Raw genomic sequence first — 16,517 nt, 5'->3', positions numbered from 1 at the left:
TCAGGCTATGTCTGTTTTGCTCCTCACATTATATTCTAGGTCTGTTTGCATTTTTTTTTTTTTTTTAATACAGTGTTCATCTCAGGAACTTCAGTGGACCCGAGAAATCAGAGAAATGAGGAAGTCTTACTATAGCAGGGTGCCCCCCACATACCAGTGGTATTAAATGAATGAACCAACAAATGAGTCCTGGTGCAAATCTGGTTTCCAGCTACTGGTATATTTGACCCATGGACAACATGGGTTTAAACTGTGGAGGTCCACATACATGTAGATTTTTTTTCAATACATCCAGTAGAAAATTTTTTGGAGATTTGTGATAATTTGAAAAAGATGAACTGCACAGCGGAGAAGTTTCAAAAAATTTAAAAATACAAATACATACACATAAGTAAATACTAGTCTACCTTGTCATATGCTAATGTATACACAAATCTATTATCAAATCTTAAAATTTATCAAAACTTACACATGCATTTACAGACTGCACATGGTGCCATTTGAGTGGAGAGAAAGGTAAACAAATGTAAAAGATGCTATATCAAATCATAACCGCATAAAACTAACTGCTGTAATAATTTTGTAACCACCTCTAATGTTGCTTTGTACTGAGCTCAAGTGTTGGGGAGCATCCACTTAAGTTGCCGTGTGTGATGCTAATCATCTCTGCATGAGCAGTTCATCTCTCCAGTAAATTGCATATCACAGTAAAAAGGATCTCTTGCAGTTCTCACTATCAGTAGTTAAGTTTGGAGAGAGTCTGGGCAGAGCCCGGTGGCTCAGAGGTTTAGTGCCGCCTTCGGCCCGGGGTGTGATCCTGGAGGCCCGGGATCAAGTCCCATGTCGGGCTCCCTGCATGGAACCTGCTTCTTCCTCTGCCTGTGTCTCTGTGTATTTCTCTCTGTATGTCTCTCATGAATAAATAAATAAAATCTTAAAAAAAAAAAGTTTGGAGAGAGTCAAAAGTTACATGTGGATTTTCTCTTTATTTTTAGAGTGTGTGAGTGGCAGTTCTGGGGGAGGGGGAGCAGAGAGAGAGAGAGAATTTTAAGTAATCTCCACCTCAGCTTGGAGCCTAATTCAGGGCTCAATCTCACAACCCTGAGATCACGACCTGAGCCAAAATCAAGAGTTAGAGGTTTAAGTGACTGAGCCACCCAGGTGCCCCTGGATTTTCAGTTGTACACTGGGGTCAGCACCCATTTTCCCCTCGTCATCCAAGGTCATCTGAGTCTTGGTTTCTCATCTGTGAAATGGGAATATCCTATCTGAACAAACATGTTTTACTTTGTTAGCTTTTGTTTTGTTTTTAACACCATACGCAGTGTTGGTACAGTTTCCAGAAATAGGCTTTCTCATGTACTGCTGGTGGGGTATGAGCTAGCCTAAATCCTCTGAGGTATAAACTGGCAGTACCAGTCAGATCCCTAAAAATGTGCCTGTCATCTGGCTTAGCTATCTCATGTCTGGGAATTAATCCTCAGAATTTATCCTAATCAGAACTATGAACAATAGTCTGTCTATAAGATATCTGTGCCCACGTTATTTTTTAATTTCAAAAAGGGAAAAATATGAAGTGTCCAGAAGGGGTATGTTGACTGAATTAATTGTGGTATATCCACAGAGTAGGCCACTACATGGCTATTGATGATGATACAGAAGAATTCTGAGTGGCACAGGGAAATTATTAAGAATATATTAAAATATGGGCGGGGTGGGGGGGAATGGGTGACGGGCACTGAGGGGGACACTTGACGGGATGAGCACTGGGTGTTATTCTGTATGTTGGTAAATTGAACACCAATAAAAAATAAATTTATTTAAGAAAAAAAAGAATATATTAAAATATAAAGTAAGTGGGATGCCTGGGTGGCTCAGTGGTTGAGTGTTTGCCTTTGCCTCAGGTCATGACCCCAGAGTCTTGGGATCTAGTCCCGCATCGGGCTTCCTGCAGCAAACCTACTTCTCCCTCTGCCTGTGTCTCTGCCACTCTCTTTTGTCTTTCATGAATAAATAAAATATTTAAATATATATGCATATATATAAAGTAAGTAACAAAGCCACAGTTCAGTATGTTCTGTTATTTTTTAAATAGATGTATCATTGAAAAAAGGCGAAGAATATATAAACCAGTGTGTTTCACTGAGTAATTTAGAATTTACTTGTAATCTTCTGTAGTTCCAAATTTTCTGAAAAGAACATATATTACTTCTATAGTAGATGTTTTAGGAAAATGAAAGCACCACAGGAAAATAAACTTCACAGAGTTTGCAGTTGGAGAACCTTTGCCCATAATGTGAGAAAACCGTGAAATTCACCGATTTGGGTCTCCTTGTACCAGGAGGGAAGTGTGTCCCTGCAGCCTGTAGGTGCTGGAGATGGTTGGGGCTACCTGGGTAAATAGCCTCATTTTTGCTTCTGTAGCTTGTCAGTCTCCCCACTTTCCATCCATGCCCCTGAGCACACAGATTGAAACGCCAAAATTAAGCCTCATGATTTTCTGGGATGCCTACAAGGGTCAGAAACTAAACTTCCATGTGAAATTGCCTATCTCAATAAATTAGAATCATGTGTGCTTTTCTAAAAGGGCTTTTTTCATAACACTAATACCTTTGAATCCAACTGGCTTCCACAGACCTAGGAGAAAGAGCAAACAACCTTCTTCTTCTTCTTCTTTCTTCTTTCTTCTTCTTCTTCTTCTTCTTCTTCTTCTTCTTCTTCTTTTCTTTTCTTTTCTTTTCTTTTCTTTTCTTCTTTCTTCTTTCTTCTTCTTCTTGTTTCTTCTTCTTCTTCTTCTTCTTTTTTTTACACAAGGTCCAATTCAGGAAAAATAAAAATGTTTATGAGCCACATTTTTCTCCCACCCAAAATAAAACTCGCTTTTTACAGTCCCATAGGAAAAAAAAACAAAACAAAACTCCGTTCTTATAGGCTATAAACCACCCTATTGCAAGAAGGACAACAGTTGTAACATTTTCACTGCTATTTTGGCCATACGTGAGACATAACAGCACAGAGCCATCTTCCTGAGTTTCCATCTGGAAAGCAGGGCCAGTTAGTGTGGTCATGGGCTCCCTCCGGCAGGAGCAGGGGCCCTGGTGGGGATGGTCAGGATGGGACCCTAGAAGGACAGGCAGGATGAAAGTTGGAGGGGGGCCCGAGTGACTGCCATGGAAGCTGGGGACTCTATGATCCAGAGGAGGTAGATTGCCAGGAGACGGGGTGGAAACTCAGCCATCAGTGGGGAGCTCTGTTCTTTGTCACAAGCACCCTCTCCATCAAACCCCCACTCTCTGCTGGGTTCCATCTTCAGGGGTGGTGGCCACAGGATCTGATCTGATCGAATGGAAGCACTGAGCCCCGTGCAGTTCCCTCAGAGGCGGAATTAGGGCCTCCATAGGGAGAAGGCAGGCTCCAGAGACTTTCTCGGGTTTCTTTTGTTCGCTTTTTTTTTTCCAAAGATTTAATTTATTTATTCATGAGACAGAGAGAGGCAGAGACATAGGCAGAGGGAGACACAGGCTTCCTCTGGGGACTCAAACGCCCTGAGCTGAAGCCAGACACTCAACCACTGAGCCACTCAAGTGCCTCCTTGGGTTTCTTAAGAAAGAATAAATAGGGGCACCTGGGTGGCTCAGTTGGTTAAGTATCTGACTTGATCGCAGTTCAGGTCTTGATCTCAGGGTCATGATATTGAGCCCCACGTCGGGTTCTACGGTGTTGATCATGGAACCTACTTTAAAATAAATAAACATACATATAATCAGGAACTTATAGATCCGATTTATCTACACTCTCAAAAAGCCTTTCACAGGGTTCCACACAAAGTCCACCTTAAAAAGTGGGCTCTAGGGGTACCCGGGTGGCTCAGTAGTTGAGCATCTGCCTTTGACTCAGGTCATGATCCTGGGGTCCTGGGATCAAGTCCCGCATCGGGCTCCCCATAGGGAGCCTGCTTCTCCCTCTGCCTATGTCTCTGCCTCTCTCTGTGTGTCTCTCATGAATAAATAAATAAAATCTTAAAAAAAAAAAGTGGGCTCTGATGAGAATCAGCCTTAGAATCATCACTGCTAGTAGAGAGTTGTGTTTGAATGCTGTCACTGCATATACAACATCATGTGACTCCTCTTGAAATCCCATGTCTCTGAAACAAGCAGTGTCTTGGAAACACAGCTGGAAGTGTGCCGTCACTGCGGAGTGGCCCCCTGGTGTTTCGCTGCTGGCACCGCGCTGGCCCCACCCTGAGCCTGTAATTTATTACAGATAGATATACTTAGATACACTATCGTTATCCATTACTGCTAATTGGGTGGTGTTTTTAAATAAAGTGTAAATACAGGGGCAGAAGGGCTTCCCGGAATGAAGGCCCCAGTTTCTGCCCAAATGTGACAGTATTGTTTTAGCTGTCACCTCTCTCGCACTAACCGTAGAACAGAGCCCCGTGCCAAACAGGTCTGCCATCGACTTCGTACCAAGCAGGTTTGCCATCTACCTCCCTTCAGCCTGTGGCAAAGCGCAGTCAAGCATCTCTGCTGTACAGATGAGCACAGGGATGCCCAGCATCCCACAGCCAGGTAGGGGGCTGGACCGGGTGCGAATCCAGGGCACTCTAGCCTCTTGACTCTGTACCTTCGTTCCCAGCTGGCAGATGCAAGAAGATGCCATGTTGCAGGGAAGAAGACGAACCAGCATGGTCACTTCACCATATGATAGGCGGGTGGTTCACTCCCCCAGCTCTCCCAGTGTGCAGCATGGTTACCTGGACTTGAAAGTGATTGCTCTGTATTTGCTGATTTTTTTTTCAGCCCGTTGCTAGCTGTGTCTTTTGCCACTTGCTGTGCTGTTCCAGGAGTTGCCCTCCTGACCTGGGGGGTGAACCCCCTCACGGGAGCCCTGGGGGTCTTCAACATTTTCCTGTACACCTGTTGCTACACCCCGTTGAAGAGGATCAGCATTGCCAACACTTGGGTGGGTGCCGTTGTCGGGGCCGTCCCACCTGTCATGGGCTGGACAGCGGCCACCGGCAGCCTTGATGCTGGTGAGTATGTCACGTGTGAAGTGTCCGCTTTGGTCCGCAGGCCCACAGCCGGGTGGGTGCCAGAGCCAAGCACGCTGTGCTGCTCTCAGCCTGCAAGCACCAGCATGTGCTAGTCAGAGGCATTTCCTTCCGGGAACCATAGCACATGCTGTTAGGTTCCATTTGATTCTGCACTAATTCTTCCGGCAAATGTGCTGGTGCGGCAGCCTGAAATACCGTGAATGCAGAGCCGAAGGTAAACCATGTCATCTGGCTTCCAGGCGAGCGTGTGCTTTCCGGGGCAGGGGCTATTCTAGGGGAACAACAAAGAAAAACTGGCTGAACAGGTAGAATGAAAAGCAAGTACCTAAAAACCATGAATCAAGTTGGGGCTGCTGATTCCTTTGGGGTGTCTCGCGTTGTGGAGAAGGCGTCCAGGACAAGGCATCCAGCTCTCCTCTCAAAGCTCAGGCTCCCTCGTTGGCAGCCCCCAGCATTAGCTCTTCCCTCCCAACCCCTTATGAAAGAGGAAAGTCTTTTCATTAGTTTCTAATTTATTTTTATATGATTTGCTTAAATTGTTCATGGTGTCTACAATAAAACCATTGAAACCCATCTACTTTTTGGTGGGGATGTACAGCGAAATTTGTGGGGTGAAAATAGCTCATTTTTACCATCTGTAAGGGAAGCTTCACAGTCTAATTAGCCAAGTAATTAGTGTTTTTGACCAACACTTAGGAAGGAAGTGGTGAGGTTTCCTGCAATATATGTAAGTACATATTTTTCACATGAGAGATCAAAAGGCAGTTGACCATAAACCAGAGTGCCGTGAGCCACATTTCTGAAACTTTTCATAAAAGCCCTTACACTCTGACTTGGCAAGCTTACAAAGGCGATTACACCTTTAGCATGATCGTCTCTTAGAATGGTTTTAATATCCTGTAAATGTTGGAGTTTCATGAATCTACAGATAAAATAATCTAGACCCATGCTCATTGGCTCAGTGATTAAACCCCAAGCCAGAATCTTGTCCATGTGGGAGCAATGACAGCACATTGGTAAAGAGCGAGTGCTCTGGAGCCCGGGTGCCCAGCTTTGGAGGCCAGCTCCACCTGGTTAGAATGTGCTAGACCTCTTTATGCTACTGTCTCCTCATCTCCCACAAGGTCCCTTCTCATGGAGCTGTCATGAGGATTCAGTGAGTTATTATTGTATTCCTCATTTGTACAGTAGGTGGGTTCATGCAGATCAAGAAAGATCGTGAGATCTTAACTGGTTTGCAAACTCTGAGCAATTTGTAATTGTTACCTGGCTATTGGTCTGCAGACTGTGAGCTCCCTTCAGGCTTGGTGGGGAAGACTGCCTGGTCCTTAGTGATGGCTCTCTTGGGCGAGGGTAGAGAAGGTGGGAAGCACGGGATTGACATCCCTAGACTAGATGGTGTCTGAATGTGCCCCCTCATTTGCAATTTATAGTTAAGGATCACATTCTGAACCTCTCCAGACCTTTCTAATGATTGCCCAGACATCCGAGGTAGGGCCCCTATCTGCAGTGATGTGGTGCTCCAAGTCACCTGCCTATCTGACGGACACAGCCCCCCACACCCTGCTGGGAGTGCTAGAACCTATGCAGGTTCCTCAGACCCAGAGTCCAGGAGCAAGGCCCCCAAACTACCATTTCTTTCTAGGAACTCCCAGAGTCACCGTTGGGACCAATATTACAGCCCCAGAGACCAGTATCACTGGAGATAGGTGGGGGCAGTCCAGTTCAGAGCCGTACAGAACTTGGTCACCTCTGTCCTCTGTTGGTCACCCAGTTTCTTGCTGAGGGCTAGAGCCCTTCATTGTATACCCGGGAGGTTCCTTCGAGAGGATTTTGAGCCTCGGCGTGTGCTGGCTAGAATTGCATCCCCAGAGGCCAGAGAAAGAAAGAACTTTGCAAAAATCTTCCCACTTAGGAGTACACACTCAGGCAGGAGTTCTTACACGTTCAGAGAGTTTGGCTAAACTGCTAATAGTCATATGTAAAATAAAAAAATAATAATAATTTGGGGTATAGTCTTTCTGTAATCCAAATTCAATCATTTGTATACAGATTCATTCGTGAGGGGTAGCCCAGGGCCAGACTATACTTTGGTTTAGGTTGCAGGGTAAAAATGCATATTTATCTTGAAAAATGAGACCCCGTCACCTACCTGAACTGACCCTGGCATAAAGCAGAGCAGTCTGAAACAGATTGATGTCACCACAGAGAGAAGTTCTCTGGCAGGTGACTTGTAATACATCCTTTTTCGTCAGATTGTAAAGACACATGGCAGGGTGCACAATTAGGGCATGGTTTACCGCCTCCCCAATTCTCATTCACACACGGGTCCAGTCCTAGAGCTAAACTCCCATCAGATTTACAGAGTGTTACTTTACATAATGCTTTAAACTGCTTCAAAAAAAAAAAAAGTATCAAAACATTGATTTGCTTGAGCAAACTTGAGATAAGCAGCAAATCTTTGATTAAAATTGAATGAATAAATAAATCGATCAGCAAATAGGTACCTTCCATCTTCCAGCTGACAAAACTAAGTTAATCCCAGGTCAGTTGCCAAATATTTATTGAGCCTCAGCCCTGTGTCAGGGACTATAAAAGAGGAAGTGATACACAGAAATGAGGTAGAATCTGAGAGAATGTAGTTTCAACGTTTATATCGCTGAGATTTTAGATGCTGGGTTGAGTAAGATTATATATGTAGTTTTGTCACCTTCTAGAATGTACTGTTCCATCCTTGAGGACACCCACCAGCCACATGTGACTATTTCAGTTCCAATGTAAACTAAATAAATATTGAGTACTTTGGTCCCAGAGGCCATATTTCTGATGCTCACAGCCACATGTGGCCAGGAGCTGCCATATTGATGGCACAGATGAAGAGCATTTCCATGCTTGCGGAAAATTCAAGAGTCATTTCTGCCTAGAAGGACAAACTGATGTCCTTATAAACCTATGTTCCATCTTCCTTGCGAGTTTGTGCTTTGAATACTAGGGCATCACCTGAGACTGCACCGGTGATCTCCCCAAAGTCTAAAACAGATTCAAATTTGAGTGCATCTCAGAATCACCAGGCAGGCCTCCCAAAACCCAGGTTCCTGAGCCCTGCACCACAGTTTCCGACTCAGTAGGTCTGAGAACTTGTATTTCTGACACACTGCCAGGTGATGCACAGACCCCTTTAAGAACCACCAGCCCGGAAAGACAGAACCAGAGAGAGCTCTAGCTTCAGAATATCTTGGAAATACTTAAAGCACAGGATGTGGGCAGATGGTACTATTTAAGATGCACTCAGTGGTGTCATTTGTATCACCCACAGAGGTGGTGTCCCTTATCTGGGTTCTTATCACAGAGTACATGCTCGCTTGAAAGAGCCCTGGAGAAAAAAAAAAAAAAGTGGCCCAAGTGTTCCCCTTCTGTGGTATCCAAATCATTTTTCTTTGAACCTCCAGAGAGTGATCACTCTGGAGAACCGTCTGAATGGAGAGAAGTCTTTCAAGTACTCCACTGAACTGCAGTGATCAGGAAGAGGGAAGGGTGTAGGAGAGGCAGGCAGGCCACCCACTCAGCTGAGCAGCCTGCTTCCTCGTGCAGGTGTCAGTGAGGACCTACTGTGTGCTGGGCACTAGGGATTTGAAAATCCCTGAAACCCAGGCTTGTCCTCACAGAAAGCAGGTCTCAGCGTCTTCGGAGAGAGGCTGGGGCCTATCAAATAATCAACTGAGCTATGAGAGCTTTAGCAAGAAAGATGCCTTCAGAGGACTATGGGCTCTCTTAACCCCCTCCCCCACCCAAAAAAAAATTGGTCCAAGAAGACTTTGGAGCAGAATAACTTCTGAATTAAGCCTTGACAGCTCACTGGAGGAGGGGAGTGCTTTCCAAGGACAGGGAGGAACATCCATAGGGATTTGTAGGCATGAGAGCTGCACATACAGCATGGAACAGGGGCTGCTTTCCTGAGGAATTGGGACTTTATTGAAAGGCTCTAGTGACCCACTGGAGGTTTAAGCAGGATAGCAGCAAGGCTGGGAGTTCAGGATTACAGAACCATACCATAGGCAATACTTAGCTGAGTACTTAGCTGAGCCCTCCTGGGTCCTCCCAAGCTTTCTGTCTCCTCCGACCCCTTCTTCAGTCGGCCTCTACCTGTCCTAAGCCTGGCCTCCACCCTCCTGCCTTCCCTATCCCATTTTCACCCTTCAAGTATTTAGCAAAGCATCAATCTGCTCCTCCCCTGAAAGAGCAGCTTGTGAACACCTGTGAAACTCCAGGCGGGAGTGGGAGCAAGGTGTGTGTGTGAAGGCAGGCCGGCTCCCCTGAATATTGCCTCACTCATGGCCTCCTGTACTCAGCACCTCGGTCACCTTGATCCCTTGAACCTCCATAAAGGCCCCTTCCTGGGCCCGGCAGGTTGCCGACAAGATCAGAGAGGAAGAGCTCCAGGCGGATGGGAGATGGAAACCCTACAGCCTCGGGACCTGTCTAGTTGAGAAGAAAGATAAAATGAGTAGCCCTAGAAAGCGATTAGCATCCCAGACGGCCTGTGGAGTAAGGAAATGTTAATGTTCCAAAGTACTTTTCTCCCTTCTCAGCGTCTATCTTTTGTGGTTTCTGCGGTGGCTACGGAGCCAATTAAGACCTCCAGAGGCTCTGAGCACTGAAGAGAGATTATGTTGCCTTCCGTCCTTCAGGAAAGACCAAAAACCTAAAATAAGCATAAGGCCATCCCATGGGGTTCTGATTGTGTTCTATCCCACCCCCCCCACCACCACCCCCTGCCCCAAACTACTTTGTTGTGGGGTTTTTTTTTTTTTTTATCAGTGAAAGAAAGCCATTCTCATTGTTGCAGATGCCCCGGCTGTGTGGGTGCAGAGCACGAACGTCCATAGGTACCCCAGCACCCTGAGAGGGAGACCAGAAGCAGGGTGGGAGGGAAATGAGACAGATGACAGATCAGTGTATGAGAACTGGGAAAGCTAACCCCGTGTGTGTGAGTTCCAGACGCATGCCGTTCTGTGGCCATGCGTTCTGGGCCGCCGTAGTCCTCTAGCTGGAAACAGCTACTCCCCCCCCCCCCCCCCCCCCCCCCCCCCCCGCCTGTGGCACAGACTGTCAGGGGCTCTGCCCCCAGCGGTGCCTGTGACTGTCACACGCTGAGCTTTAGCTCTGAAAGCCCCGCTTTGTGGCCGGCGTATCAATAAAGGCAATCATCGTAATGGAATTGTACCTGTGTCCATTTCCCTGTGAGATGCCTTTTCTCCACCTGCCTAATTACTGTGCCTTCTATTTATTTTTTTTTTTAAGCTTAACCGCTATTCGCAGAAAACATGAATAATGCTTACCAGCAAAAAACCCAGGAAGACCAGACCGGAGGAGCCGCTTTCTGGCCACCAGTGTGGCCGGGGCGGGGCGGCAGGGAGAGAAGTGACCTGCGGGGGGGCGGGGAGGGGGGGGAAGGGGGGGTGGAGCCCAGGGGTCGCTTTGGGGCAGGCGGGGGCGCCGCTGATAAGTGCTGGCAGCAGATAGCCCAGCTCCCGGTGGGCCTGGAGCCGCACGCATTAGGCTTTTCAGCAGTGTTTACCTCCAGGGACGATTCTAGTTTATCTTGGAAGCTTCAGGGTAAAGTACCTTCCCCTCCTCCTTGCCAAAGCCATCTCTCTCTCTCTCTCTCTCTCTCTCTCTCTCTCTCTCTCTCTCTCTCTCTCGCCCCCGTTACTTTAAAAAGGCTCTGATTCTGTTTTGTCTTCTTCCCAAATCTGACTCCATCCCAGGGCCTGGGAGTTTGTGGCACGGGCCAGGGTGACAGTCCCGGAGAGTTGATGTGTAAATTGCCTTGGGTTTGTAATTCAAATGTTGTTGTGTGGTAAACATTAATTATGTGAGCCAACATTCAGTTACAAATGAGGACTCAGCATTGGGCCCTTATCGGGAAGTGACATTTGGCAGATGGATGGTTTTAGTAACAAAAAAAGCGAAGGAGTTGTTTTAGCCTCAGCTGGTAAACTACAAAATGTTAAATACTGTTCCACTCTATTTACCTCCTTTATTCTGGGATGAGAAAAGAGAATAGAATAGAGGGAATGTTCTCTATCCTCATTCAACAAATATTTATTGAGGTCTTACTAAGTACCTGGCTCTGTTGAACCCAAGCACTTTCAAACATTCCCCTCAAAACCCTGGTTCAGTTGGAAATGAAACTTGAAAGTGAGTGTTCATTTTGTGTGAGATTTCTTTTTTCCCCTTAACAAGGCTCAGAGGGCTGCATTAATTAAGATAAATGGTATTTTTAAAGACAGGGTGGACAAGGAACATTTTCATGGGAATATCAGCAAACCAAACAATATTAGAGCCCTGTTCTCTTCGAAGACAAAACCCACAAAAGCCTGAGAAAGAACGTACTAGAAGTAGACTGCTAGACCCAAGACTGACGGTATAATTGGAGGCCGACTCTGGTGCGATGCAGGAAGTGTGGTCTGGGCTTGTCAGGGCGAGCTGGGTTGACCAGATGACCAGGGCTTTGAGGGAGCCCAGCCAGCACCTTCCTGAGGAAAGTGATCAGCCTCTGGAGGGCAGCCTCTGGCAGGTGCGGTGCCTGGCACCCGGTACCCAGTTGGTAGTGTTCAGGGAACATATCGGTATTCGGATAATAAAGATGGAAATACCCTCAGATGAGAGCTAGGGGAGTAGGGAACGTTTGAATTTTTTCAGAGAACCCACAGATGCCCAAAGCTACCCTGTAGGGAAATGACAAGGAGAGGGGAGCACTGAGTCAGAGCTCTGTGCTTCCTTTACTCCGAGCGGCTCCCTTCAAAGGGAAGCCTGGAGTGACTCTGCAGGGGGGGCGATGGGCAGTGTGCAATCAGGTGAGGGCGGGAGGGCGCCTGTGCCCCTGCTCACTGGGCCATCCCTGAGTTACTTCCAGAGGATTCTCCCAGGGCGAGCTGTTCCTGCCCACTCCGGTCCCTGTTTTCAGAGGGCCCGCAGTCTTCCTTTTGTCAGTGTGCAGTTGATCAACTGGCCCCACACCCTCTTCCCTTTATGCCCCGCGCTATCGAAGTCTATTACACAGTGGAGGCCGACCCGTTTCACAAGCTCCTTTGTGTGAGCCCTGAAAGGAAAAGCTTCGGAATCTGTGACCATGAAGCTTTGGGTTTGGCTTGGCTCCCCGAGCCAGCCCCCAGTTTACATAACCATGTACCCCTGAGAGCACAAATAAAACCAGTTGAGGAACAGACCAGCCACCAGGGACCACATTCAGGGGGAGCCTATTGTCCTGGGGAGGGCAGACCTCCCCAGCCCAGCACCAAGGTTCACTGGAGCTGTCTCTTTGTCTTTTCCAAGGCCGCGGGTGGGCAGTGAATGACAATGAATGGGTTTGGGTCCCGGGAAGGAGTTGAATGTGGGCCCACCAGGCAGCAGAGGAAGCTAGCTGAAACCATTGAACTCCCTTCCAAAAGGAATTTTGTTTTGGAAGAGCCCATACAAGAGACTCAGAGCTCCCACCTGAAGATATTTGTCTCCATCCTCTTGGGAAGCCATGTGACTGCAACTGCCGTGGCTTTGTTTGCCCAACAAAATGTGCACTTTGGACAAGTGTTTCTTGACCTGAGCAGAGGTGGCAGTGGTTGAGGTCCCCCTCTTCTGTGTCTGTGGTATAAAAATGATTGATAGATATTCCGAGCGGGTTTTAAAATGCATCATATTTGCAATGGGTCACAAGGAAGACATTGGTTAGCATTTCCCCCACCTAACGTTAGCGTGCCCCCTTAATCAGAGCAAGGTACTATGAGATGAAGCATGGTGGATGGGCTGGTCTCCATTTCCTGTATTTGGAGGAAAAGAAATAATGCCCCAGACCCCTGGATATTCTCTGGTGTGGCCTTTGAGCTGGGACTGTGACCTCGTGACCCCAGGAAGTCGCTGTCCTCCCGAGAACTATAACCCCAGATACACCACCTATATCATAGATTTTTGGCATTTTGCATATTCATAGACCAACTAATATTCGCCTAAAAGCCAAGAAGTAGACATGTCTTCCAGATATGATTAAACCACATACATACACAGATTCTACAGAGTTGGGTAGGGAAATGAGAAACCACGTTTAAAAGAAGCAGAGAAGGCACAGTTCTTGTGAATGAATTGGAACTCAGAGACCACCCTCTTCAGATCCCGGTTTACAAGTCACTTCTTCCAGGAAGCCTTCCCTGACCTAAGGCTGACTTAGGTCTTCCTATGTGTCCCTTGCGAGCACAGCACCTATGGTGACCTTCAGAGGCTGGACTCGGGGTAATATTGTCTGCCTCCCCGGCCAGACTCCAGCAGAGGGCCTCGAGAACAGACTGCGCTTATCACATAGTGGGCACACTGCATAGATTGGGTGTCGCAGAAGATAGGCCCAGTCACAGCAGACTCCTCTGGGGTGAGGGGTGGGGGTGAGGCTGAGCGGAGGCCTTTGAGTCAGTAAACTGAGTGCTCTGTGTTTACCCCACAAGGAAGGTGGGTTCCACCACAGCCCCCGGACTAATCCAAGTCTTCCTGTTTTCAGTTCACCTTATCTTGATGAAGAGAGCAATTTGTTTTACATCTTTTGTAGGAGCAGAGGCAGTTGCGACCCATCAAGTAGAACTGCGTGGGGGTGGTGGTTTTCTGATTACAATCCATTAAGGCTAAGCTGTGATTTCTAAAGCTCTTTCATTTGTGACATGAGCCAAACCCACACCCAATTTCCTCTCGCATAGCAAGCAGCATGCTACTCTTATGAAAATGATTTTTTTAATTATGTTATTTTAAGCAGAAGCATAACTGAAAATGCATATTGAGCAAAACAGAATACTCCAGTTGGCACACGAAAAAGAGGGCTTTTGAGAGAGGCAAGCGAGAGCTCACATTGGGGCCTGATCGTTTTAACCGTTTCCAGTCTGGTCTCCTGGCTGAGTTTGCGTTGCCTCAGCTCTTTGAACACAACAGCAGACGGGCTACCTGACTACCGTGCCCTGGCTTATCCGATGCCCTCCCGAGGTTCTGAGCCCTCAGTGATGTCTGCTCTCTTGCCAGGACATGTCTCAGCCTTGTCCCTTGTCCCTCTGCCACTCTCATGCCACAGCTGTCATCACTGTGGCCCATAATCTGTTTAGACCCTTTGGGTGTGAGACCTGTCCCGCGTGGCAGGTGGGCTGCTCCCCGTCGCTCATGCTCAACACCTCAAAAGTGCCCCGAATATCTAGCAGCACCTCCTCTTCACTGGTCCCTTTGTGATCTCCTTTTCCATCAGCACACGAAACAAGAGGTCCAGCCTTCCCTTCTATCCTTTCCGGTTCCCCAGAGGTGCTCACTGTCGAGACCAGTACTTTCTGTGCCCAATGGAAACACACTCTTCAAGGTCCCGGGCCTCCTAATAAATGGGCAGGTGCAGTTTCTCCTTCCAGCAAGCCCCATCTCTACCCAGCAACATCAATATTTGAACTGGCACCAAATGGTCCGCCGTTACCAGTCTGAGTCGATGTGGGGCAGCATTCTTCTCAAAGAGTGTGCTGGTACGTGGGCTGACTCTCCCCGGGTGGGCACGCTGATGAAGCTTTTCGTCTGTACGACGAGAGTAATGCCACCTATGGGAAGGCCGTTGGGAGCAAGAGGCACGTGTAACCCCTCCACCCAGTGCCTGGCGTGCGACAGCCACAAGGCGTTTGGGATGTGTTGCAGGCAAATCAAACTTAAAATGACCCCAAATAGAGCCCTTCAGGCCTCCACCGTGAATGCACTCATCTGTGTGTGTCCCCGATGTTCCCCACCTGAGTAAAGGGATCTTTGTCTGCCACCCCCGTGGCTCCCATAACACCTGATCCACCTACAGATGCCCGCATGCCCCAGCCCTGGGCTGTAGCTCCCTGTCCTACCGTGTGCTTCTGTCCATCACCTCTCCCTCCAGACCTGCAGTGGGGCTTGCTTCTAGAATGGTGCCTGGCATGTGGCAGACGCCTGCCACCTATTCCCCAAGTGAATGAAGCCCGCGAAGTGATTTATAGATAGAGTTAAATGGACCTGAGGGATTTGTCAGCAGCCCTACCGAAACAGGGACGCTCCCATCCAGCCTTGGTTATTTTGTCATCTCGGAAGGCTGGAAAGGAATGGATTGACTTAAAGAACCCCTGAGAAACTGTTCCTGGACCCCAAAGCAGCCCCCTGCCCTGTCCTCTACAGTCTGTGCCCACACAAGTCCTACTTGCTATGCCACAACTGCCTCTGACCCACTGAATTCGGAAGTGAGCAAGTTTCTGCCCACAACAATATGAGCAGAAGTCACCATTCTGTCTGTGAGGGGATGCACGAGCCTGCCCCTATTGTCACTCCACAGCCCATGCTGTAGACAAATACAGATAAGAGCTTAAAAGAGAGGCTCATTCCCTCTGATCCTGCCCAGCATGGGCACCACAGGGACCCTACAGGACCTTAGAGCACCAGCCTGGTTTTCTGCACGATTCTGAATTATTTAAACTGCCTTCTCTCCTGCTGGTTCTGTTCTAGCAATAGTGATTCCCCACCCCCCGCTGCCTTCTCTGAACAGTCCCACAGAGGAGAAGCTTAAAAGGTCCTCATTACCTGAAATAGGACTGTGGTTACAAATTTTCAACCTGTCTGTGTGGGAGGGTGCTGGCCAGGGTGGATGACCTGGTGGGTTAGTGAGCTCTTGGTTCCCTGACCGGGGACCCCCCCACCCCCCCCCAGGAGGCACTTAGGTGTCAGGAGGAGCGAGGCACCAGGAGGGAGGAAGGAGGGAATCTTAAGAAATAGCTCTGTCCGTTCACAAATCCGTGCTGGAAAACTGCAATCTCACGTGGCTTTTAGTAAAGCCTTTCTTTGTCCACGTGGGCTCCCACTGATGCCTTTAGGGACCATCTTCTGTAGCAACATCAAGCACTTTCTATATTTCTGCTCCAGAGATGCAAAAAATGAACATTCCCATCAGGAATTTGCATCCAAGCAGGAAACCCAGAAACACATAATGATTGGACACCAGGGTCTACCCAGTGCCGGACGCAGGTATGGGTAGCTCCCAGATATGCTCCCTAGGTCTGATGCCTCTTCACTACTGCCTGGTTGCCACCTGGACGTCCCACAGGCATGTCAGGCTGGACACACTCAAGGTCACACTCATGTGCCGTCATCCTCATCTCTCCAGTTTTCATCTCAGGGCATGGCATCTTCACGAGGCCCCCAAACCCAGGGGTTACCTCCCTCCCCCTCCTGTCCTGACCTTCCTGTCACTTGGCCTCTGGAAGCCCTCTCTTCCCACCTCATTGTCACCACCTGGATCCCAGCTCCCATCCCCATGCATCTCAGCCCCGATCAGCCCTCCCATACCTGCTGGGGGCCCCTGAGTGTGTTCTTTCACAGATTGATCAAGTGACACCGATGCCCTTTCTCACACACACCTCCGACATGCCCCTTCATGTCGACTTCT

At 48.1% G+C, this 16,517-nt stretch overlaps 1 protein-coding gene across 1 annotated transcript in view; it reads left to right on the top strand.

Annotated features, from left to right (window-relative positions):
• The window catches only part of COX10 (cytochrome c oxidase assembly factor heme A:farnesyltransferase COX10), a 127,498-nt gene that overhangs the window by 107,725 nt on the left and 3,256 nt on the right, over positions 1–16,517 (top strand). The window contains exon 6 of the mRNA XM_077892577.1: positions 4,806–5,038. Within this exon, the coding sequence (XP_077748703.1) occupies positions 4,806–5,038 (233 nt within the window). The remainder of the gene's footprint in view (positions 1–4,805; positions 5,039–16,517) is intronic.

Source organism: Canis aureus, chromosome 3 (genome assembly GCF_053574225.1).
Source record: "Canis aureus isolate CA01 chromosome 3, VMU_Caureus_v.1.0, whole genome shotgun sequence".
NCBI lineage: Eukaryota > Metazoa > Chordata > Mammalia > Carnivora > Canidae > Canis > Canis aureus.
This window is presented reverse-complemented; position numbering and strand designations above follow the sequence as displayed.